Here is a 23,975-nt window from a genome sequence, read left to right on the forward strand (position 1 = left end):
CACTGAACTCAAATGGGTGGGAAGCTAATCCTCCTGGGAGTTTAAAAAAATTAAATAGACATTCCTACCACTGGCACGTATAAATTCTGTCTTGCCTTAAATAAGGGCAGGTTAGACCAAAGTTTTCATTTTGCAAAGCTGAATTATATCATATGATAACCAAATACGAGTAAGTTTCTCTTGTTCCTTTCCACATTTTTCTCTACCCTTGCCCAAAAAAGACGTCCCTTGGTATTTTTTTCTACTGGGTCCAGAGAACAAAAGCTTTAAGAGGCTGAATCCTGACTATAACCTCTTAACTCATGGGTACCTGGGGACAGGATCTCAAGTCATTCCATTAGGAAATGTGTATCGGCCATGCCAGGAGTGAAGACAGAGACAAATAAACAAAATTAAGGGTAGGAAAGACCAAGAACCCTAACTGGGACTGAGGGGAACACCAGACTCACAAAAGACAACTTAATGGGTTTCAGCTCCTCATTCAGTAGTGCCCCAATAAACTTCTACAGATTGAAGTCAAGAACTAAACATACTTTCCTGTGTGACCTCCACCACTATGATGGATCTCCTAAAGTTTTAAGGATTCTTCTTTTAGATCGAAGAAGTGTATTAAACTTCCAAATTAAGGAGGTACTGCTCCCAAAATAAATACTTGCTTGTCTACTAAAAAGGTAAAGGAGGTTCTGTTTATGGGGAGAAAAATTTATTTTGAGACAACCTCGGTGACTCATTTTCCTGAAGTATCAAAAACAGTCCCTGTTTTATGAAATCATTTCACAAAGAGGCAAGAGATGCAGACTTCACTGTTTCTCCCTGCTCTCTTTACTTACCCAAGTTGCCTGTTGGATGGTGGAGCCTGTGTGATGACGGAGGTTGGGGAGGGAAGGGTTGGGTGAAGTGGATCATAGCCCAAGTGGAGAGGCAGGGAGCCAGGGCGAACGATGGTAGGCGTGGGCGTAGAAATCACAACAGGCTTTGGGGCAACCTCCTTGGGAGAAGAGACCAACAGATCACAAGATGCTTTAAGGGTCTACGTATAGGGAAATACGTAACTGGTAAAACCTAGTACAAATTTACTGTAAAGAGCACTAGAGCAACTCATAAATCATGGCCTGATTCCACTGTGATAATGGACCCATACCTGACTCACCCATTCAGTAGGAATGCTGAGTTAAGACCTTTTGGCTATCTCTCTCTCAGGGATGATGGCCATATGAATGAGACGACAATTGGAAAATTACTTGAAGTCTTTGTAGCAGCACTGTAGTACCATATAAAGTATAAGGATTGTCATAATTTTTCATTTTAGATATTTTCATTCTAAAGTTGGTGCCTGAGTGTCCTCTGATCTCTAATGGGAAAAGGCAGGTATATGACTGGTGGTAAGGCAACTCGGTATCTCCTATAGACCCCTTTAAAAAAGGGCTACAGAAGTCTGAATAATGATCATGTGCTAATAAAACAAACTGCTTCCACTGTTAACTTGTTAGGCTCTTAGATTGCCAGTGGCCACAGCGGCCCTGAAACCGTCTCCAGACAGCCTCTAGGACCTGGCAGCTGATGAAAAGGGGAGGGAGGGGAGATAGTTGTAATGTTTATGGAGAGGGTAGTTTAGGGAAGTTATCAAACCAAATTTGGAGGGAGGTAAAATGAAGTACAGATGGTCTATCCACAGTAGATATTAAAATGAGGGGCCGGCCCTGTGGCCAAGAGGTTAAGTCCGTGTGCTCTGCTTTGGCGGCCCAGGGTTTTCCTGGTTTGAATCCTGGGTGAGGACCTGGCACCGCTCATCAGGCCATGCTGAGGTGGCATCCTACATGCCACAACTAGAAGGACTCACAACTAGGATATACAACTATGTACTGGGGGGACTTGGGGAGAAAAAGCAGAAGAAAAAGATTGGCAACAATTGTTAGCTCAGGTGCCAATCTTTAAAAAAAAAACAAGACCCACCGGTAGAGCAGTAGAGACTGGAACTCTGAGGTTCTGATGATATCCAGGTGCTGGTTACACAGACTAAACTTCGTGAAAACTGAGTGATGAGTCACTAGAAGACTTCCCTCTGGGAAGACTTTTTTTCCTAAATTGTTTAATGTCCAGTTTATGAATTATGTGATTTTTCTTTTTCACTTATTAATTGAAGTATAACATACATACAATAAAGCGAATTAACCTAAAGGATACAACTAATTGACTTTTTACATATGTAAAAATCAAGACAGAGCTCATTTCTAGCACCCCAGAATGTTGTCCCGTGTCCCTTCCCAAATCACACCTTCCCTCACAAGAGGTAAACTCTGTGCTGAGTTCTAGCATCATCAAATAGTTTTGCTTCTTCTTGAAACTGAAGTAAATGAGATCATATAATAGGTACTTTTTCTTTTTCTTTTTTTTTTGCTGAGGAAGATTAGCCCTGAGCTAACATCTGTGCTGATCTTCCTCCGCTTTATATGTGGGTTGCCGCCACAGCATGACTGACGAGTGGTGTAGGTCTGTGCCCAGGATCTACACCCGTGAACCCAGGCTGCTGAAGCAGAGCATGACAAACCCAACCATTATGCCATGGGGCTGGCCCATACAGTATGCACTTTTTTTTTTTTTTGCAGGGGTGAGAAAGATTGGCCCTGAGCTAACATTAGTTGCCAATCTTCCTCTTTTTTTTCTTTTTTGCTTGAGGAAGATTGTTCCTGAGCTAACATCTGTGCCAATCTTCCACCGTTTTGTATATGGGACACCACCACAACACAGCTTGATGAGCAGTGTGTAGGTCCGTGCCTGGGATCCAAACTGGCGAACTCTGGGCTGCCAAAGAGGAGCACACAAACATAACCACTATGCCACCGGGCTGGCCCCAGTATGTACTTTTATGTCTGAATTTGTTGTTGCTGTTGTTCAATATAATATTTGTGAGATTAATCCACGTTTCTGTCTATATCATTAGTTCATTGTTTTTTAATGCCATGAAGTATTCCATTTTAGAAATATACCACAATTTATTTTTTCATTCTCTTATTGATGGACATTTGGACCACTTCCAGTTGTTTGACTATTATGAATACAAATGTTATGAACATTCTTATATACTTTTTTTTTTAAGGCTGGCATCTGAGCTAACATCTGTGGCCAATCTTTTTTTCTTCTTATCCCCAAAGCCCCCAGTACATAGTTGTATATTCTAGATGTAGGTCCTTCTGGCTCTGCTATGTAGGACACAGCCTCAGCATGGCTTGATGAGCAGTGCTAGGTCTGTGCCAAGGATCCAAAATGGCGAAACCTTAGGCCGCTGAAGCAGAGTATGCAAACTTAACCACTCGGCCACAGGGCGAGCCCCTTATATACTTCTTTTGGTGGATGTATGCACTGATTTCATTTCCACGTAGACTTAGAAGTGGAATTGCTGGTTCAGAGAATAGGTGAAATTTATATAAATCTTCTAAACAATTAAGAATTATTTAAATATAATCAATCCTCTTATATCACACACTATTTATACAACTAATGACTCAAAACTTAACCCATCAATCAGCATTTGGGATGACTCCTTTCTTTTTTTTTATGGATTGGCACTTGAGTTAACAACTGTCGCCAATCTTCTTTTTTTTTTTTTTAATTGCTTTTTCTCCCCAAATCCCCCCAGTACATAGTTGTATATTTTAGTTGTGGGTCCCTCTAGTTGTGGCACGTGGGACGCCACCTCAACGTGGCCTGATGAGTGGTGTCATGTCCGTGCCCAGGATCTGAACCGGCGAAACCCAGGGACGCCGAAGCGGAGTGTGCAAACCTGACCACTCGCCCCGGGGCCGGCCCTGGGCTGCCTTCCGCTAGAGACGTTTACCTTGTCCTTGAGTGGCGGGGAGCAGGGGCTGGAGGCAGGGCTGTCAGGTGGCGATGAGTCTACCTCCACCGGCTCCTCTTCTTTGATTTTGATGTCGGGAGTAGAAGGCAGAGACATGTCAAGGGGCCCAGCAGCAGCCTGTTAAAAGGGAGAAACAAGCATAGTTCAACCCCGTGATTTCCTTCAGGCTGAATCTATACCTTTCCAGATAAAATATATCCAGGGAATACACTTCTAAGAAGTTTAGCCCTCGGTCAGAGCATGGAATTACAAGTCAAAAAAGTGTGGAACCTAGCTAGGTTTTATGAACAGCTCGGGGCAAATCATTTTAACTTCTCAGGGCTTCTGTTTCCCTAACTATAGGATGAGGATAACACCTGCTTCGCCATGGTGAACACTTACAAAGATTCTAAAAGGAAAAAAAAATACTTATAATGCTTATCAAGACCCTGAAAGGAAAAAAAAAAAGATGTCATTTAAATCCATGCAAATATTATGATTATATTCTTTTTCAGGAAAGTAAAATGATTCCTAAACCCAGTGCCTGCCTACTCCCAACCAGCTCTGTTGGCCACTCGAGAGCTGCGAGCACTTTTTCTGCCAATCAGAATGACTAGATTACCCAATTATTAAAAGGAAACAAAGACAAACTGGCTATTAAAGCACTGCAAACAAGATAGGAAAGATCTTTTCTGGGGAACTCCCCAGACTTGATGGTAATCTCACCCCAAAATCTGGTGCTAGAGGCTGGAAGTTAGAAAGACAGGGTTCTGCGGTACGGTAACAAAGAAAGGAAAGGCTGATCACTTGATCAGTGGAAGAAATGAGAACTTGGTCCTAGGAGCAGGGCTGGAGAAAACCAGAAAGGGAAGAGAGTACGTTTCTGGCAGTGGTGCAATCATATCACAGAACTGTGGAGCCGTAAACGGCTTTGCAGGGAACAATAAACCATCTGAGATGACGGCCCTGACACTGCACCACATTGGAGGGCTGGCTTTGCAGTTCAGTTTCATGGCAAAGTGGATCCTTTGTTCTATTCTTCCCATATTCTAGGCTTCCTGGTGAAAGAGGAGCTTGTTTCTAACTCTTCCCTTGCTACCTTAATTCCTAGAAACCTTCTTGGTAATTGAGCAAACTGAAGATAATCTGGTGTCTACTACATTAGAAAAGGTGGTAATTTAGGTTCTTTCTCTCCAATCTAATGGGGGTGAGCAATGGCAAAGAAGGTTTCATTTCTGCCCTCATTTTTTCTACATTGCTAAGATGTCAGCCCAATTGAGCTAATTCTGGGATCCCTTAAGTCAGAGGGAGGTGGGAAGGAGAGGCCCCCAGGTAAATACAACCACAGGTTTAAAATCCCCTAGGGGCATCTCCCAGCAAAGCTGTGGTTCAGTCAAGTTTGGGGCTCATGAAACACTCCTGGAGACAATCTTCCACCGAGTCTGTGCTTCTCACCAACGGGAGGGGAAGCCGCCCTGCAGAGGCAGGAAGAGTCACGGAGGGGTGCCCGAGGAACGAACGCCTGACCAACCTGAATGGCCCCCAGAAATGTCAACTGAGCTAAAATGGCAGTGGAAAAGACTTGAAGCTTTTAAAGGGAGGCTAATTTTCTTGAATATGCCTATAATGAGTTTGCTTTAAAATCCCTCACATCCTGGTGGGAACAATTTGACTGACTACTTCTGTTTGGGGGAGGGAGAAATGATAGGGGGATGAAGTAGGGAAGCTGTAAAATAAAATGATACCACATAGGTTGAAGCAACTGAGACATCTAGGCTTCTAAAGAAAAAGAATGATGAGAAGACTGCACATACAATTACGGGAGGCACATGTGTTAATGTATATATGTTTTGAGATAGAGATATGGGAATTTTTCTGAATTATTATGCTACACAGACCTGATTTAAATAGTGATTAATAACGTAGAATTCTAATTCCAAAGTAAACTTTGATCTTTCCAGTTTCCTTTCTCCAAAATCCCTTATTCCATGGGAACTATTTTTCCTTTGGCTCTGCCTCTTAAACTATTTCCTCTGGTCTTTGAAACTAAAGGTTTCTTTAGGGATCCAGAAATACAAAGGCTTTAAAGTCAGAATCACAGCACCTCAGAATCTGAAGAGATTCTAACATTGTAAACCTCTCTACAGTAGCTACATTCAGTGGCCTACATAGAATTTCACACACTTCGTGACAGCTTCCACCTTCCAGTCCTACTTCCTTAGAGCCACAAAGAATAAGTTTAACCCCTCTTTTATGTGAAAGCTCTTCAGATATTTTAAGACTGAAATTTTGTTCATATTAAATCTTCTTTTTTCCAAGCAAAACTTCCTCAATTTCTTTAAACATTCCCCCAGTGACGTAAATTCAATAAATGCTTGTTGACTGGCTGATTGAATGAAAACAGTCCAGGTGAGAAGTCTGATTAGCTCAGAAAAGAGTGGGATTTGGCAAAAAAAAAAAAAAAAAAATCCAACAAAATCTGACTGATTTAGAATCTTTTAACATCTTCAACATATTCAGAACAGAAATAATTTTTTCTTTTTAAAGACTGGCACCTGAGCTAACAACTGTTGCCAATCTTCTTTTTTTTTTCCTGCTTTTTCTCCCCCAAGTCCCTCCAGTACATAGTTGTATATTTTAGTTGTGGGTCCTTCTAGTTGTGGCATGTGGGACGCCACCTCAGTGTGGCCTGACAAGCAGTGTCATGTCTGCACCCAGGATCCCAATCAGCGAAACCCTGGGCCACCGAAGTGGAGCGCATGAACTTAACTACTTGGCCACGGGGTCGACCCCAGAAATAATTTTTTAAAAAATAGATTATTGAACTAATGCTCCACCGGAAGGGCAAGAAGACTGACTTTCAGTGAAGACAGATTTGTGCTGATCCATCACCTGGACCTTTAAAGATATGAAAAGTTGACTAGGATTAGCGAATACTATCTGGTTCTACAGATCCAAGCCCATAATTCTGCACTTTAACCAATTAGCAAATTATCCCAGGGCACAATGAAAATAGCCTAGATCTGAACACTACCAGTTTTTCAGCAAAAGTCCCGCCTCTTGCCTTTTTTTCTTCCTCATCTGAAGCTTTCTTGAATTCATGTTCGAAGGAGCTGGCTAGTTCATTGAAGAGCCCCACCTCCTCACAGTTCTTCAGGAACCTAGTCGGAGTAGGAGTTTGATCTGTAGATATAAAAAGAAAAGACACCTCTATTTGAGTTTTGACCTGAAATTAAAACTTGAGAGTATACAGAGAACACATTTTTATTCTTCTATCGGGAGAGAGTCTCTGTGACGGGGCAAATTTGCTGTTACAGAGCTCTAGCAGGTGAAGGCTGGTGCTGGGCCACCAGAGGGTGTGTGTGCTGTGCTGCCTCAAGGCCAGCAGAGGGAAGACAGAACAATGTTTTGTTGTGTGACTATCCATTAACCACCTTTCTCCCAGAGGTTGGTTTCACCTCCCTCACTCCCAAATAAAACAAAACCACCTATTCAGGTGGAGTTTGTGAAACCTCCGGATTTGAAAATCAAGTACAGTTAAATGACATTTTCTTTTTAAACTTACTCCCTGCTAGGTCTGAAGTGAGCAGGTATAAGCAGATGGATGTTAAAATCTAATAAGGAGAAGAAACTGAGGATAAGATGGTTGAGATTGCTTGCTAAAGCTACCAAATAAGAAACGATGCTCAGCGATCACTGAGCTAAGGGTCTGTTACCTTCTGAAGGCATTCCAGGCAAATCTAGGGGCTGGAGAACAAGACAGCAAGATCATGAGCTAGAAAAGGAAACTGCAAACAATAGAGCTCATTTCACAGAGACTGGGGCCCAGAGTGAATTCCGGAAGCCAGGATATTTGGATTGAGATTTGCCAGCCAAAATATCCTCTCAGGGGCTGCACAAGTCTTTCCTCAATACATCGCGTCTGCCCTTGGGAAGAGGAAGGCTCCTGGTAACCCACGGGAACTTTTCAAGCAAAGTGAATTTTATTTTATTTATTTATTTATTTTTCTGCTTTATCTCCTCAAATCCCCCTGGTACATAGTTGTATATCTTAGTTGCAGGTCCTTCTAGTTGTGGCCCAAACTGAATTTTAGATCTGAGCTTCTCTCTCCCCATTCTGCTATTCTAGTGTTTCTCTGTTGGGTCAGTTGAATCTTCCCTGATCCCAACTCTACTATGATGGTTTTCCTTGATATGCTAGTCACCTCAGGGGTCCATCTCATACCCCAAACCACTAGACTGAATGACAGAAATAGAACAATGTTTAAATGATATTTTAAGGAGTGAGACCTGGGGCTGAAATTGTTCCTTCTAGCAAGATCAGTTGGGAATAGTCCTGTGGGATTGTCCATGGAAAAAATTTTGTATGTTGAAAAAATTTAAACAAAACCTCTTCTGAACGAGAGTGTTTGGAAAAGTTACCACTTCCTCCAAAATAGTTTTAAAAGGTTCTCTGGCAGCTTTGGCTGACCAATGATAAAGCTACCTTGCCTCCATCCCTGCGGGAGTAGAGGTGCTATCATCCTTTATGCTTCGAGAGTACTGCAGCACGTCCACACAAGAAGTCACAAGTCAAGTGGAGCAGGGCAGGGCAGCTAAGGGCATGGCTATGGCAGAAAAGGGCCTTTGGGATCTCTGATCTGAGGTTCATACAAACTTCTCCTATTCCTGAACAAACAGCCAAACATCCTGAAAATGTGTAAGAAAACCCTCAGCCTGCTCTGCCGATTCCAAAGAAATAAACAAGCGTTAGTGAATGCTTTCTATATATTTTGGTGCTACATGCGCACAAACGTGTAAATTTGGGGGAGGAGAGGGACAGGAGCACAGGAGTTTTGCTCAAATATAAGACATGGCTCTTGCCCTAGAGAATTAAGAGAATGTTTTCTAGTTGAGAAAATAAAAACTAATATACATAGACAGCATCATACTATACAAAAAATAGCTGTGCAGTAGAGAATAAAATTGTTGTAGAAATTGAATAAAGACAAATTAACAACAGAGTAGTTAGGAAAGGTTTCAAGAAGTGGGACTTGAGCTGGGCCTTAAAGAATGGCTTTAGATGGTAGAGAGAAGAGAAGATTTGGAGGATAAGAGGAGTAAGGCAGGTGAAGGCATAGAGAGAGGCAGGGTATGGGTACCGTGTATAGGTGAGGAGACAAAGGTAGGTCTAGGTCAAAAGATAATCATGTTAGGTATATAAGTTGCATGTAAAGTTGGGTAGGTACCATGGGGCTAGGTTATGGAAAGCCTAAAAATCTAAGTTCAAATAGCCTTAAAGCAAGAGAAAATAAAATAGGAAGATAACGACAGATTTTGAACACAGGAGAAGAATTTAAGGAAAACTGGCTTTTCAAGAGAATGCAAGATGGATTACAATGAGAGACGAGTCAAGGAGGCCAGCTAGGAGCCTATAAAAGAAGCCAGGCATAATGAGGGTTGCAGCAGACAGAGGAGGAAGGAAGAGAACATAGAAGATTTGAAGAAAGAATAAGACAGCTCAAGATTGTGAGAATACTAGTATCACTGAGTAGCACTTGGCTGGTAGTACTTAGAGAAATTGTGCCTTACCTGAGTCATTAACTGACGGAATAACCACCAACTAAAATCCCTATTGATTAAATATTGAGGAAAGCTTGCTTAACTCAGGCTAAATCAGAGCCCCTCACAGTATCAAAAGAAAAGCGCACTTTGGTGTGTACGCCTGTCTAGCTGGAAATGACACAACAGAACTACGGCAGGGTTTGAGAGCAGTTGCTGAGAAAGCTCCCTTGAGAATGGCATATGTAAGCAAGACAATATCTAAAACAACCGGTAAGGGGTTCCAGGTCACCCAAATTGGCTTAGAAAGGTCCCATTGACTAAACGTCTTGTTTGAGCTTTGGAAATCTGCCTTCAATGGTGTCTGGGTTCACAAGGGAAGCCGAATTTACGAACTGACAATCTGTCTGCTCGGGGAAAACTGACACGCGGTGGAAGAGAAGCAGCCAGGCTAGGTTGGCTTTCTTGCTTTCTTTTGTTCACTCCTTCACTGTGGATAGGGAGAAATGTCAAAGGCGTCTTTTGTCTGTAAATCTTCCAAACTCTTAATAAAAAGAAGGCAAGGAGGGAATAGACTGAAAAAAGCTAAGGCAAAACCTCAACACACCTACCCTCAAAAACCATAGAACCCAATCATGTATTAAAAACAGAGAGTTGAAGGCACAATAGAAACTTGGGAGCTTTTAGTGTTCCTATTTCCTGATTAAATGCAGATCACATAAGGGCTCTTAATGGGAGAAGGGGAGTATAGCTCCCAGTACATCTGGTCCCTGGTATTAATCTTAACTGTCTGGTGATACCAAGGCACGTGGCTTCTGGGGCAGCAAATACCTGCAATGATGACTGAGTCAGTTCGGGCTGGGCCAAATTTCAATGTCATCTCATGCTTGTGTTTATGAACTGCCAGGTGGTCCTCATTTGTAAATCTCTGAAACGAAACAGAACAGAGATGTGAAAAAAAAAATAAGCGATTCAGTGTCCTTTTAAAATGTCCTACCAAACATCCTGCAATAAGGTTGGTCCCTGGAAAGAGGGACTGGAGAGGGAATGGAAAGGAGAAAAAACTGGAAGTGATGGAAAAGGAGAGGAGATGGATTAAAAGAGAGAAAATGGGAAGGAGAGAAAGATGCAATAGAAAGCTGGGATGAGAGGAGAAGGCGAAGACCGTAGTACCAACTGTTCTGTATTATCAGGTCCAAACGAGAGAAGTGGACAGATTGTTGGTGAAGTGGGGTCCAGGCAGGAGGCTCCAAATGAAAAAAACATTAACGCAAACTCGTAGCAAACAAGGGGAAGATAATTTTTAATAATAATAATAAAGAGAGAAGAAGGGAAAGGCTGGGCACTCGTTGGTCATCACAAAAATAGGAAATTCAGAATGAAGCTCTCCACAGTGGGGCTGAACAGGACTATTTATGAGGGGCTAACAGGGAGATAAATTATGCAGGATTAGGAGAACCATTTAACTTCCTGGCCCCAACAGTGCTACAGAAGGCGCCTGCCCAGCTATTTGGCTCAGGGTTTTAACGAGCCAGGATGGAGCTGTAGAGGACAGAGGCCCAATGGCCAGCAGTAATGGCACACACCAGCCCCATCGGCCAAATGCTGTCTCCCCTCATTGGGCAGCCCGCCTGGGCTCCATCAGTCATAAAGGGGCCAGTGCAATGCTGCTGGTTATATAATGGCAGAATAAAAATGCAAGCAGAAACCCTTTTTTGTTAGGGTAAGGAGAAGCCTGTAGGCAGGATGAGGGAAGGGAAAAGGAGATGGTATAGAGATTTTATTTATTTAGGGGTTTGAGTGAAAGGACAATGAAGACGTGAGGCTAGGTCTGCTTCACTTTAAGACTAAATAAGACAGGGTTACTGGACAATAATTTATGCTCCCACCCCTTCTTTAGAAGGGGAGGGGAAGGGAACAGATGAACAGCAGTAATTCAAAAGAATGATACCCTCAAAATTCCCTTTGAGGCTGGCTGGTCTGTTCCTTCATTAAAACGTTTGCAACACAGTAAAGCTTGAATGCTGCAGTTTCCTACAGCTTTTTCACCAGCGGAGCCTCTGAAACATGGTTCTATTGTCTTTTTGTTTCTAAAAATAATGATTGGTTAGTCTCCTCTTTTTACTCTCCTCATTAGAGACATACACACTTCCCACCAAACACTATACCTATGCCCTCCTTTCCACAGCTCTTCTTGACTGTGAGCCAGACAGACAGGAGTTGGCTTCATCCCAGCTCCTCTCCAGTCAAGAAAGCAAACGGTACTGTTTAAGTTCCTTTATTTTACCTGAAAGTAGCTTTCTCCCAATTTGCTCTCAGCCGTATCACAACTAAAGCCAGTTAAAGATCTACAACCCTTCCAGGCTAAGCCCACAGGCCTGAAGGGCGAAGGGAATTTTCAAAGGAAAGTATGAAGAACCAAGAAGTAAAACAGACAAAAGACTGTCTTAGTGGTCTCCAGTAGAGCTAGGGCAAAACTGATTCAAGTGTGGGGAAATTCAGCCAAGAACTTTAGTTTTCTCTCTTGTTGGTTAACTCTAGGCATCAACTGTTTCCACCAGAGATTGTTCCCTACGGAAAAAAGGGTCGGGGTCGGGGTGGGGAAAGGAGGGAACAGGGTGTTACCCAGGGGTATGATATCTGTAGGTTACACAAGTCACTGCAGAGTCTGGGATTGACAGGTATTTGGTAAAAGGAAATGCGTAGAATCTAGTCTACAACAGAGGAAAAAAACATCATTTTAGGGGTATAGGAAGAGTAGTGGATTAGGCAGCAGTATAAATTTTCAAAATGTATTGTTATACATTTAGGTAACGTAATAATATTTTTTAAAAAACTCGTTTATACATATTTCAAGGAAATATCATGTAGGTAGCTTGAAAAATTTTGCACAATGTTCTAGAATCTAGAAGAATGACTTTCAAGCAAAAAGTCCTTTTCTACTATCAGAAATCTAGTTTGCTCAAAATTGAGCTGGGAGAAAGATTTTAACCTCCATCCGTTTTTGCTCTGGTTTGGAATGTTTAATATTCTAAAAGGCAACTCCCTCTTCTGTTACAATGTTGCTGCACCGTCCTGATTTGTCTCATTTGTCCTCTACTTCTTGTTCCTCTCTGCTGCACACTCCCTGTTCTCTTCCACACCACCCCATTCCCTCTTGAGCTATTTATTTTTTCCAAATCCAAAGCTGGGGTCTGAAGAGATCTGAAGGTGGCTGCAAGGATCTCCCACCCATCAGCATCTCAGATGGTCTGATACCTGAACGTGTCGAGGAAAAAAATTACATCTTTATCCTCACTAAACTCTAACTGAAATTTAACAATAGAAATCACACATATTTTCATCTCATATTACAGTTATTACAGATATCTCAAAATATCCTTTATACTCATCACTACTTTGAAATTATGATAGTCACCAGACTCACCACCAGAAGTTATTTAATGCATTAATAAAATAGCACAGATATCAAATATTTTAAAACATTTTTGATAACTGTATTTCAAAATAATTGGTTTCCTTTAATAATTCTACATATTTTATTAATTTAAAAACATTATCCTGAGAAGGGGTTCATAGGCTTCCCCAAACTGCCAAAGGGATTCATGACACCACAAAAGTTAAGAATCCCTGAGTAAATCAAGTAGTGTGCTGCAGAGCAGGAGCAGCCAAAAGGGCAGAAGCAAGGCACTGGCCTGGTCTTGGCTCCAGTCTTCTCTCCGCGCCCTTTCCAACATAATGCTTGTATGGCTAGAGTAGGAGGGGGAGAATAAAAGTTCACTAAAGCTTTTTGTTAAAGTGAATGTCAATCTGGCTATTATTTTCATTGTTCCTTATATTCTCTCTCATTTACTAAGAGTTAACTCTTAAGAATTCTCTAGAGGGGCCAGTCCGGTGGCACAGTGGTCAAGTTCGCACATTCTACTTTAGCAGCCCAGGGTTCAAGGGTTCAGATCCCAGGCATGGACCTACACACTGCTCATCAAGCCATGCTATGGTGGTGTCCCACATACAGAAAAAATAGAGGAAGACTGGCATAGATGTTAGCTCAGGGCCAATCTTTCTCATGCAAAAAAGAAAAAAAAAGGAATTCTCTAGAACAATCTTGAACTGTATGCTTAGGAAATCATCCCTCTGAAAGCAATTTCTCAATCAAAACATCTAAAATTATTAAGTGATAAAAATTTTGACCTTATTAAAAACATATTCTATTGAATTAAAATGGGTTGAGAGGCTCCAAAAGGATTTTCTTTTTGAATTACTGCCCATTTAAAAATCTAGCTCTTCCATGAGGCTGGCCTGGTGGCATAGAGGTTAAGTTTGTGCACTCCACTTTGCAGCCAGGGATTCGAGGGTTTGGATCCCAGGCACAGACCTACACACTGCTCATCAAGCCATGCAGTGGTGGTGTGCCTCATATAAAATAGAGTAAGACTGGCACGGATGTTAGCTCAGGGCCAATCTTCCTCAAGCAAAAACAAATCTAGCTCTTCCAGTTGTTAATACCCTGGGCCTGCCTTTGTTTTTTGGTCTTACCTATTACTAAGGTTTGTCAAAGAGCCACTAAGGGAACTTTCACTCTGGTTGTAGCATAAATAATGTTGATTTTCAATAAATGTGTAGATATTAATCATCTCCATGACAAGAGAATACTGATATCATTCGAAATGGGGGCTGAAGAATTTGAGTCATACTCGACGGGGAAGGCAGTTTATACGCCTTGTAAGAGGATTTGTATGGTAACACAGGTGTAGAGTCTTACTTCTCAGTACATGAATCAGGACAGTTCTTTGGCATAAATGGGGGAGGGAAAGTATCATGTGCTAACTTTAACCCTATCTAAAGACCAAGATGATTTATATCTGCCCTATCCAATATGGCAGCCACTAGCCATATGTGGCTATTGAGCGCTTGAAATGTGGCTAGTCCAAATCGAGACGTACTGCAAGTCAAAATACACAATAGATTTCAAAGACTCAGTACAAAAAAAGAAAAAAAGAATGTAAAACATCCCATTAATTTTATGTTGATTACATGTTGAAATGATAATATTTTGGATATAGTGGGTTAAATAAAATATATTATTAAAATTAATTTCACTTGTTTACTTTTACTTTTTAATGTGGCTACTAGAAAATTTAAAATTACATATGTGGCTTGCATTTGTGGTTTGCATTATATTTTTTTTGGACAATTCTGATCTAGATAATATGCTCAAAGATCTGACAGGAATTTTAATCATGTGCCAATCTTGAATCTTTCCCCCCAAACCCATTTTCTCTAATGCAGTTTATACTATATGGCAGTGGTTCTCGACCAGAGGCAACCCTGCCCCCCAAGGGACATCTGACAATGCTTGGAAACATTTTTGCTTGTCACAACTGGGGGGATGCTACTGGCCTCTGGGGGGTAGAGGCCTGGGATGCTGATAAACATCCTATAATGCACAGGATAGCTCCCCCAAATAAAGAATTATCTGACCCAAAATGTCAACTCTGTCTCTGTTGAGAAATCCTGTTACAGGGTAACAGGGAAAGAGAGAAAGAAACAAGGGGGAAAAAAAGCTGTTTTTTAGTTTCTCTAGCCAAACTGCCAACACATGTTTTTGGATCTGAAACTTGGACGGAAAAAAACCTAGGCAGAGAACTCCCAACCTCATTTCATAAAATGGCTGACGTACTACAGATCTGCAAATACTCAGGACAGGGAAATTAGGAAGACAGAGACGGAAGGCTCTGTAACTGGGAGAACAAATTAAATGGAATTCTCATGCATTGCCTTGTTAGTAACCAAGAGATAATAAAGAAGAACCAAATCGAAACAATTTTGGCTACTTTGGATTTTCAGTCCCCAGTGGAGGAAAAAAATAGCAAGAAAAGAGATTTTCTTAGTTTCAAAAATGTTAAGAAGCATAAATGGAATGTCAGGACTATTAGGAAGTCAATCTGAAAACTGATATTAGCTGCAAAATGGGCAGAGAAAATATAGTTAGTTATTAACAATTTTCCATGGGAGAACTTTGGTAAAATCCTTTCCATTTCTATTTCATTCTCACCCATCCTTCTGTGATAGGAGAATCTGGAATCCTTCCTACTAGCAGGCTGACTAAATGAACAGAGCTAAGTAAAGAAGTAGAAATGGCCTGAAGAACAAAGATGGTAGGAACTGTAAATCAGGAATACATCTCAATGAATAAAGTCTTAAGATTTTTAATTTTTTTAAAACTGATGTGTAACATACACAGAACACAAACATTAAATGTACAGCTCAATGAATTTTTGTAAAAGTCTATGCCTGTATAATCACAATGTAGATCAAGATATGAAACATTTCAGGCCCCCCAGAAGGCTCCCCCATACTCCTCTTTTCTTAAGCTTGTAAATGAAATAATTATATAAAACACTTAGTGTAGGACCTGGCATACAGCATGTACTCAGATAGTTCTCTCTTCTTTTCCCTTTTTAACCTCAAAGTAGACAGATATTATAGTACAAATTAGTTTTTCTTTGCAGAATAATTCTGAACAAGTCAATGTTTAGAGAAAGTTCTTTCCCTAATCCCGTTAAGACTAGTCTTTCTGAAACCTTTTGAAATAGCAGCACTGAACAAAACTGAAGACATGGCTCAGGGCAAATGAGAGCTCAGGCCAAACGAAAGCTAAATTTTTGCCTCTTGACTGTGAGCCAGGCACAAGCACGTGGGCATTAGAGATGTAAGAGTTTCAAGGTAAATCCCTGGTAAAGTATTGTGACCAGTGAGATTCCTGTGCAATATGCGCTCAGCCCCCAGCCACACTCATTCCGGACATGTTGGTTTTGGCCACCACAGCTCCAGTTTCCATGTGGATTTGCCTCATATTTAAAAATGCTCTTATATCCTGACCTATGATTAATTCACGTCCCTTTCCTTGTTTTAGAAGAGCAGACTGGGAGAAGGAGACAAATCAGAACTCTTTAGATACTAGGAAATGCGCCCTGAATGCCTAAACTATCAGGGGACAATGCGGGGAACTGAGTTTATATTTGTGATAGTCTGAAAAGTGGTTTATGCAGAAACCCAACTAGCCCCTTCTCCAAAGTTTCTGGGTTTGGCAACGCTTTATGGGCAGAATAACTTTCTGTTATTACACTATCTACACTCGGGCATATTTTGATGAAAGAAAATAGCATGAAAAAGCCGTAGAAGACCTGGGAAACTATGGGAAGCAAGCTCTAGAATAGAATGATAGTGGTGCTGCACAGGGTGGAAGGAATAACTGACCTTTTTTGAACACTATTTAATAGCTTGAATTGACGACATATTCTGAGAGAAGCAGCTGGGAAATCCGTGCCAGTCTAGACAAGGCTTCTGAGCCTCGCTGCAGTGCTCTATCCCCAGCGCGGGCTCTCCCTTCCATCTGGGAGACCAGGGAAACGGAGAAGGAGGGAAGGGGCTACACACACCTCAGAGCCAACATAACTTTCATTTGCACCTCCATTAATCCCAGGCTACTCCTCGCTACTTCGAGACGCTGCTGTTTACCAAATGAGTCACACATCCTGCTTTGAATGCTTCACGGCTCTTGAATGAATCATTTCAAAGGACAGGATTGTTCAACAAATAAATACAACCACAGCAGCAGCAGCTCATAGGCTGCATGTGTGAGCAAGGTAATTTAAAGAGGAAAAATAAGAACAGGAAACTTCTTCCCAAAATATTCTACGAGAAACTGTTGTCAGGGAACGAAGGAGGACAAACTAAAGAAAGGGGGAAAAATCCCTACCAAACTGTACCTAAGGTAAATTCCTTTGTCTAAGGATTGAGGAATTTTCTGTTTTGGGAAAGCTGTCTGAGTGTCTTAAAGAGAAGATTCTGACAGCTAACTAAATTAGTCCATTGTAAAAAGAAGGAATTTTGAGAGTAGAAACATTATTTGATAGTTGGTTTAGCAGCAAAGCCATCTGGTAGAATATAAGTTCCTCAAGAGCAAGGATCCTCTTCATTTCTTTGTTTATGGAAGTATCCCAAGCCCCTAGAACAGTACCTGCACACAGTAGGTGCTTAATAAATATTTGTTGAACAAATGCCAACTAGCATATCTCATTAAAGCTCTACAGAGAATCTCCAATTTATAAAACTCTTGTCCATGTGTACAATGGAGGGAGAATTTTCATCATCCATATCTAAAAGGAGAGTTGCTATTTTAAAAACCAGCTCTTTCCTATGGATCTAGAGGCTGGGCTCAGTCAGGACCAAGAATACCCTAATGAGAGGAGCTTAGAGTAAGAAATAGAATTTCAAAAATTAAGACAACAGGAAAGGGTCAAAATAGCAGCAAAGGAGATTTAAATCATTGGGAAGAATTTCTTGACACTGAGGAGGAGGTTGAAATCATTCCCAAAGGAGATTTTAAAGGAATGTAAAAATCCATTAGTTTTCTGATCCTCTTGTATCTTTATGACTTTATTTTCTCCTATTCTTCCTCTAACACTTTCCATCCGGATCAGTCTCTGCTGATCTGTGAAGTCTACTTGTTTTCAATTTTGTGCCTCTACACAATCCCCCTATTCTCAGACATGCTTTCCTCTCCACTTTCTCCGTTTATCTAAGTCCTACCATTTTTCCAAGGCCCAGCTGAAATCTAATTGCTTTTTGAAAGCTTCTCTAATGACTCTCCTTCAGTAGTCTATCTTTCCTGAACTTGTGTGGTATTTGAATGGTTTGCACCACATAATTTAAAATTTTGGTCTACATGGTCTCGTGGTTTTATTCTTTAAAGTCGACTGTAAACCACTAGTGGGTTAAAAATGCAACCTACACTTATTCTTTACCCTCCCCACCTGCCCCATCTTGGGGCTTGGCCTAGTGGTGAACACACAGTAGGCGCTCCATAAATTCCTGTTTCAGTGAGTAGGTCAAGTTTTATATAGTGGTATGAGAATAACTGTTGAAAAACTTTATCACTTTTGGATTGTAAGATCTTAACACGGCACACTTTCAGAACAATCTGATGCCTTTCCATCTCCATTTCCAAAGTATATTTCATTATGCAGTTAAGTGAGAATTAGTGTGTCCTCCCCACTATTTTGTTAGACACCAGATTCCCTTTATTACAGAAAGGCACCTAGGACAATTTCAGTATGCTGGAGTTAAACCGCTGTTGTATGAAAGGACATTGGTGCCACGACTTGTGGGGCAATTCACTTTTTTGGGTATCTGATTCCATCACTGAACTTTATTACCAACTAAAACGCTGTATGCAAAAAATGTCAATTCATAAACAGTAATCTTTTCCTGCTTCACTCCCCAAACCATGAGTGGTAATTTTAACCACACCCTTTTAAGCATTTTCTTTTAGGATCCCAAATACTTGAACTTCATAACATCGCACAGGAGTCAAGCAGTGTCAAGAATTGGATTCCTCCTTTTATAAAGTGCACCCTGGAATATCTGACAAGAGGAAAAGGTATATTATAATCAAGTCAACAAACCAGTGCGAGGGGAGGGGGCAGAAAAGGAATATTAAAACCATAGTCAACACTGAACTGTGGAATCTTCATCATTATAATCTGGGATTAATATCAATGCATTATTCTACATCATAAAGACCAATGATACAACTCTTCCTCTAAGTTGCAGAAGTTTTAAGCACTCAGTCATATCTGATCACTCATTTTTATTTTGGTTCCTTATTCTCTCCTCCTGTTCATGACAAACGTGAAAAATCATGAGCCCCACGGTGATGTCTTGTGCCAAGTAAGTTGCAGGTGCCCAATAAATCACAGCAAACATGAGCTGAGTTCCAAAGGTCATACAGGCCAACTCCAACAAGGATTGGACAGTGTAATAAAGAAAGTGGCAAATATAATTTCCTATCACTTTAAGTTGGGAAAGGCTAGGTATTTTGTTTTTGAATCTTGCTTATTACTTGATGAGACTGAGAAATAAAATCTTACTGCAGGTTTTAACGTACTGAGCCAAAGTCCTGGTCACCTCAACTTCTTCTATAGGGTTCCCTAGTATCACAGTAAAGCAGTTAAGCATAAATCTTTTCCCTTTCTTCTTCTTTCTCCTTTTTTATTTTTTTCACTATAAAATACATATAACAAAATTTGCCACCATAACCTTTTTTTTTTTTTTTAAAGATTTTATTTTTTCCTTTTTCTCCCCAAAGCCCCCCGGTACATAGTTGTGTATTCTTCGTTGTGGGTTCTTCTAGTTGTGGCATGTGGGACGCTGCCTCAGCGTGGTCTGACGAGCAGTGCCATGTCCGCGCCCAGGATTCGAACCGACGAAACACTGGGCCGCCTGCAGCAGAGCGCACGAACTTAACCACTCGGCCACGGGGCCAGCCCCCATAACCATTTTTTTTTTTTTTAATTTTAATTTTTTCCTTTTTCTCCCCAAAGCCCCCTGGTACATAGTTGTATATTCTTCGTTGTGGGTCTTTCGAGTTGTGGCATGTGGGACGCTGCCTCAGCATAGTTTGATGAGCAGTGCCATATCCATGCCCAGGATTCGAACCAAAGAAACACTGGGCCACCTGCAGCAGAGCGCGCGAACTTAACCACTCGGCCATGGGGCCAGCCCCCACCATAACCATTTTTAAGTGTATAGTTCAGTGGTATTAAATACATTCACATTGTTGTGCAACCATCACCGTCTACCCTGGTAACTCCTTTCACCTTGTAAAACTAAAACTCTGTACCCACTAAAGAACTCCCCATTCTTCCCTCCCCACCAGCCCCTGGCAACCAACATTATACTTTCTGTCTTTATGATTCTGACTACTGTTAAGTAACTCATTTAAGCGGAATCATACAGTATTTGTCTTTTTGTGACTTATTTCACTCAGCATGTCTTCAGGATTCATCCACATTGTAGCATACTGCAGAATTTCCTTCCTTTTTACAACTGAATAATACCCCATTGTATGCACATGCCACATTTTGTTTATCCATTCATCAGTCGATGGACACTTGGGTTGCTTCCACGTTTTAGCTATTCTATTGTGAATAATGTTGCTATAAATATGAGTGTACAAATATCTCTTCGAGACTCTGCTTTCAATTCTTTTGGGTCTGTACCCAGAAGTGGGATTGCTGGATCATACAGTAATTCTATTTTTAATTTTTTGAGGAACTGCCATACTGTTTTTCCACACTGGATGTACCATTTTACATTCCCACCAACAGTGCACAAGGGTTCCAATCTCTCCACACCCTCACTAACGCTTATTTTTTTTTATATAGTAGCTATCCTAATGGGTATGAAGTGGTATCTCATTGTAGTTTTGATTTGCATTTCCCTAATGGTTAGTGATGTTGAGCATTTTTTCATGTGCTCATTGGCCACTTGTGCATCTTCTTTGGAGAAAGGTCTATTCAAGTCCTTTGCCCAATTTTGGAATCACGTTGTCTGTTGTTGAGTTTTAGAAGTTCTCCCTACATTCTGGATATTAATCCTTTATCAGATATAGGATTTGAAATATTTTCTCCCATTCTGTGGGTTGTCTTTTTACTCCATGGATAGTATCTTTTAATGCACAAAATTTCTGAATTTTAATGAAATCCAATTTGTCTATTTTTTCTTTTCTTACCTGCACCTTTAGTGTCATATCCAAGAAATCATTGCCAAATCCAGTGTCATGAAGCTTTCCTCCAAGAGTTTTATTGTTTTGGGTCTTGCACGTAGGTCCTGGATCCATTCTGAGCTGGTTTTTGTATGCGGTGGTAGGGAAGGTCCGACTTCATTCTCCGCGCGGCAACCCAGGCGCCCAGCACCATTCGCCGGAAGACTGCCCTTCCCAGTCAATGGTCTTGGCACCCTTGCCAAAAGTCATTTGACCATACATGGAGGGTTTGTTTCTGGGATATCTATTCTATTCCATGGGTCTATATGTCTATCTTTATGCCAATACCACACTGTTTTGATTACTGTAGCTTTGCAGTAAGTTTGAAACCAGGAAGTATGAGTTCTCTAGTTTTGTTCTTTTCCAAGATTGTTTTGGCTATTCAGAGTCCCTTGAGATTCCATATGAATTTTAGAATGGTTTTTCTATTAAAACCAAAAAATGTCATTGAGATTTTGATAGGGTTTGCATTGAATCTGTAGATTGCTTTGGGTAACACTGACATTTTAACAATATTAAGTCTTCCAAACATGGGAGGTATTTCCATTTATTTATGTCTTCTTTAATTTCTTTCAGCAATGTTTTGCAGTTTTCACTGCACAAGTCTTTCACCTCCTTGGTTAAGTTAATTCCTAAGTATTTTATTCTTTTTGATGCTATTATAAATGGAACTGTTTTTGTAATTTCCTTTTCAGACTGTTCACACTTCAGGTATAGAAATGCAACTGATTTTGGGGTTTTGACTTTGTATCCTGCTACTTTGCTAAATTCATTTATCAATTCTAACAGATTTTCTTATGTGTAATCTTTAGAGTTTTCAACATATAAAATCATATCATCTGCAAACAGAGATAATTTTATTTCTTCCTTCCCAATTTGGATGCCTTTTATTTATTTTTCTTGCCTAATCGCTCTGATGAGAACTTCCAGTACAATGTTGAATAGAACTGGTGGAAAGCAGGCATCCTTTTCCTTGTTTCTGATCTTAGAGGAAAAGCTTTCAGTCTTTCATCACGGAGTATGATGTTCACTGTGGGTTTTTCATATGTTGATTTTAGTATGTTGAGGTAGTTTCCTTCTATTCCTATTTTGTTGGGTTTTCATCATGAAAGGGTGTTGAATTTTGTCAAATGCTTTTTCTGCATCAATTGAGGTGATTGTGTTGTTTTTTGCTCTTCATTTTGTTGATGTGGTGTATTACATTGCTTGATTTTTGTATGTTGAACCATCCTTGCATTCCAGGAATAAATCCCACTTGGTTATGGTGTATACTCCTTTTATAAGCTGCTGAATTCTCTTTACTAGTATTCTATTGAGGATTTTTGCATGAATGTTCATAAGGGATATTGGTCTGTAGTTTTCTTTTCTCATGGTGTCTTTATCTGGCTTTGTTATCAGGGTTATGTTGGCCTCATAGAATATGAGTTAGGAAGTGTTCCCTCTTCTTCAATTGTTTGGAAAGTTTGAGAAGGATGGGTATTAGTTCTTCTTTAAATGTTTGGTAGAATTCATCAGTGAAGCCATCAGGTCTAGGAGTTTTCTTGGTTGGCAGATTTCTGATTACTGATTCAATCTCCTTACTAGTTACACAGGTGTTCAAATTTTCTATTTCTTTGTGATTTAGTCTTAATAGGTTTGTGTTTCCAGGAATCTGTCCATTTTATCTATATTATCTAACTTATTGGTGTATAATTGTTCATAGTACTCTCTTATAATCCTTTTTATTTCTGTAGAATTGGTGGTAATGTCCCCACTTTCATTTCTGCTTTTAGTAATTTGAGTCTTCTCTCTTTTTTTTCCTGGTCCATCTATCTAAAAGTTTGTCAATTTTGTTGATCTTTTCTTCTTCTTTTTTTTTTTAAAGATTGGCATCTGAGCTAACATCTGTTGCCAATCTTTTTTTTTTTTCTTTTCTTTCTCCCCCAACACCCCCCGCCCCCCAGTACATAGTTGTATATTTTAGTTGTAGGTCCTTCTGGTTGTGCTACATGGGACACTGCGTCAGCATGGCCTGATGAGCAGTACCATGTCTGCACCCAGGATCTGAACCAGTGAAACCCTAGGCCACCAAAGCAGAGCGCATGAACTTAACCACTCAGCCATGGGGCCAGTCCTTGTTGATCTTGTCAAAGAACCAACCTTTGATTTCACTGATTTTTCTCAACTGTTTTTCTATTCTCTATTTCATTTATCTCTTCTCTCAACTTTATTATTTCCTTCTTTCTGCCAGCTTTGAGTTTAGTTTGTTCTTTTTCTAGTTCCTTAAGTTGTAAAGTTAGGTTGTTAATTTGATATCTTTCTTGATTTTTAATATAAGCATTTATAGCTATAAATTTCCCCCTTAGCACTGTTTGCACTGCATTCCACAAGTTTTGGTATGTTTGCTTCATGGCAACTATAGTTAATAATACTGTATTGCATATTTGAAAGTTGCTAAGAGAGTAAATCTTAAAAGTTCTCATCACAAGAAAAATTCTGTAACTACGTATGGTGACAGATGTTAACTAGACATATTGTGCTCACTTCGCAATATATACAAATATCAAATCATTATCTTATACATCTGAAACTAATATAATGTATGTTAATTATACCTCAATAAAAAAAGGATGTTGAATTTAAAAAAAAGTGTACTGTTTATTTTCTACAGTTTTGTTCAATTTTCCAGTTTTACTTTTTTTTTCCTTCTTCTCCCCAAAGCCCCCTAGTACATTGTTGTATATTCTAGTTGTAGGTCCTTCTAGTTCTACTATGTGGGACGCTGCCTCAGCATGGCTTGATGAGTGGTGCTAGGTCTGTACCAAGGATCCAAACTGGTGAAACCCTGGGCTGCCGAAGTGGAGTGCATGAAATCAAGAAGTCCATCATAGGGCCATCCCCTCCAGTTTTACTTTTGACATCTAATTTCATGTCATTATGGTCAGAGAATATACTTTGTATCACATTTATCTTTCAAAATCTATTAAGACTTAATTTGTGGCCCAGCAT

The 23,975-nt window shown here is 40.3% G+C and overlaps 1 protein-coding gene across 15 annotated transcripts in view; it reads right to left on the bottom strand.

Moving 5' to 3' along the window:
* LOC100062229 (cyclic AMP-dependent transcription factor ATF-7) overlaps positions 1–23,975 on the bottom strand; it is an 82,750-nt gene that overhangs the window by 15,741 nt on the left and 43,034 nt on the right. For 11 of the 15 annotated variants that reach the window (XM_014740836.3, XM_005611253.4, XM_014740837.3 and 8 more), the window contains 4 exons: positions 10,208–10,304; positions 6,900–7,018; positions 3,836–3,973; positions 831–988 (listed from right to left, as the gene is read on the bottom strand). In XM_014740836.3, coding sequence (XP_014596322.1) covers positions 831–988; positions 3,836–3,973; positions 6,900–7,018; positions 10,208–10,304 — 512 coding nt within the window. The remainder of the gene's footprint in view (positions 1–830; positions 989–3,835; positions 3,974–6,899; positions 7,019–10,207; positions 10,305–23,975) is intronic. The other 4 variants (XM_070271559.1, XM_070271561.1, XM_070271558.1 and 1 more) reach the window with 1 other exon arrangement.

The sequence above is a fragment of the Equus caballus genome, chromosome 6 (genome assembly GCF_041296265.1).
Source record: "Equus caballus isolate H_3958 breed thoroughbred chromosome 6, TB-T2T, whole genome shotgun sequence".
Classification (NCBI taxonomy): Eukaryota; Metazoa; Chordata; class Mammalia; order Perissodactyla; family Equidae; genus Equus; species Equus caballus.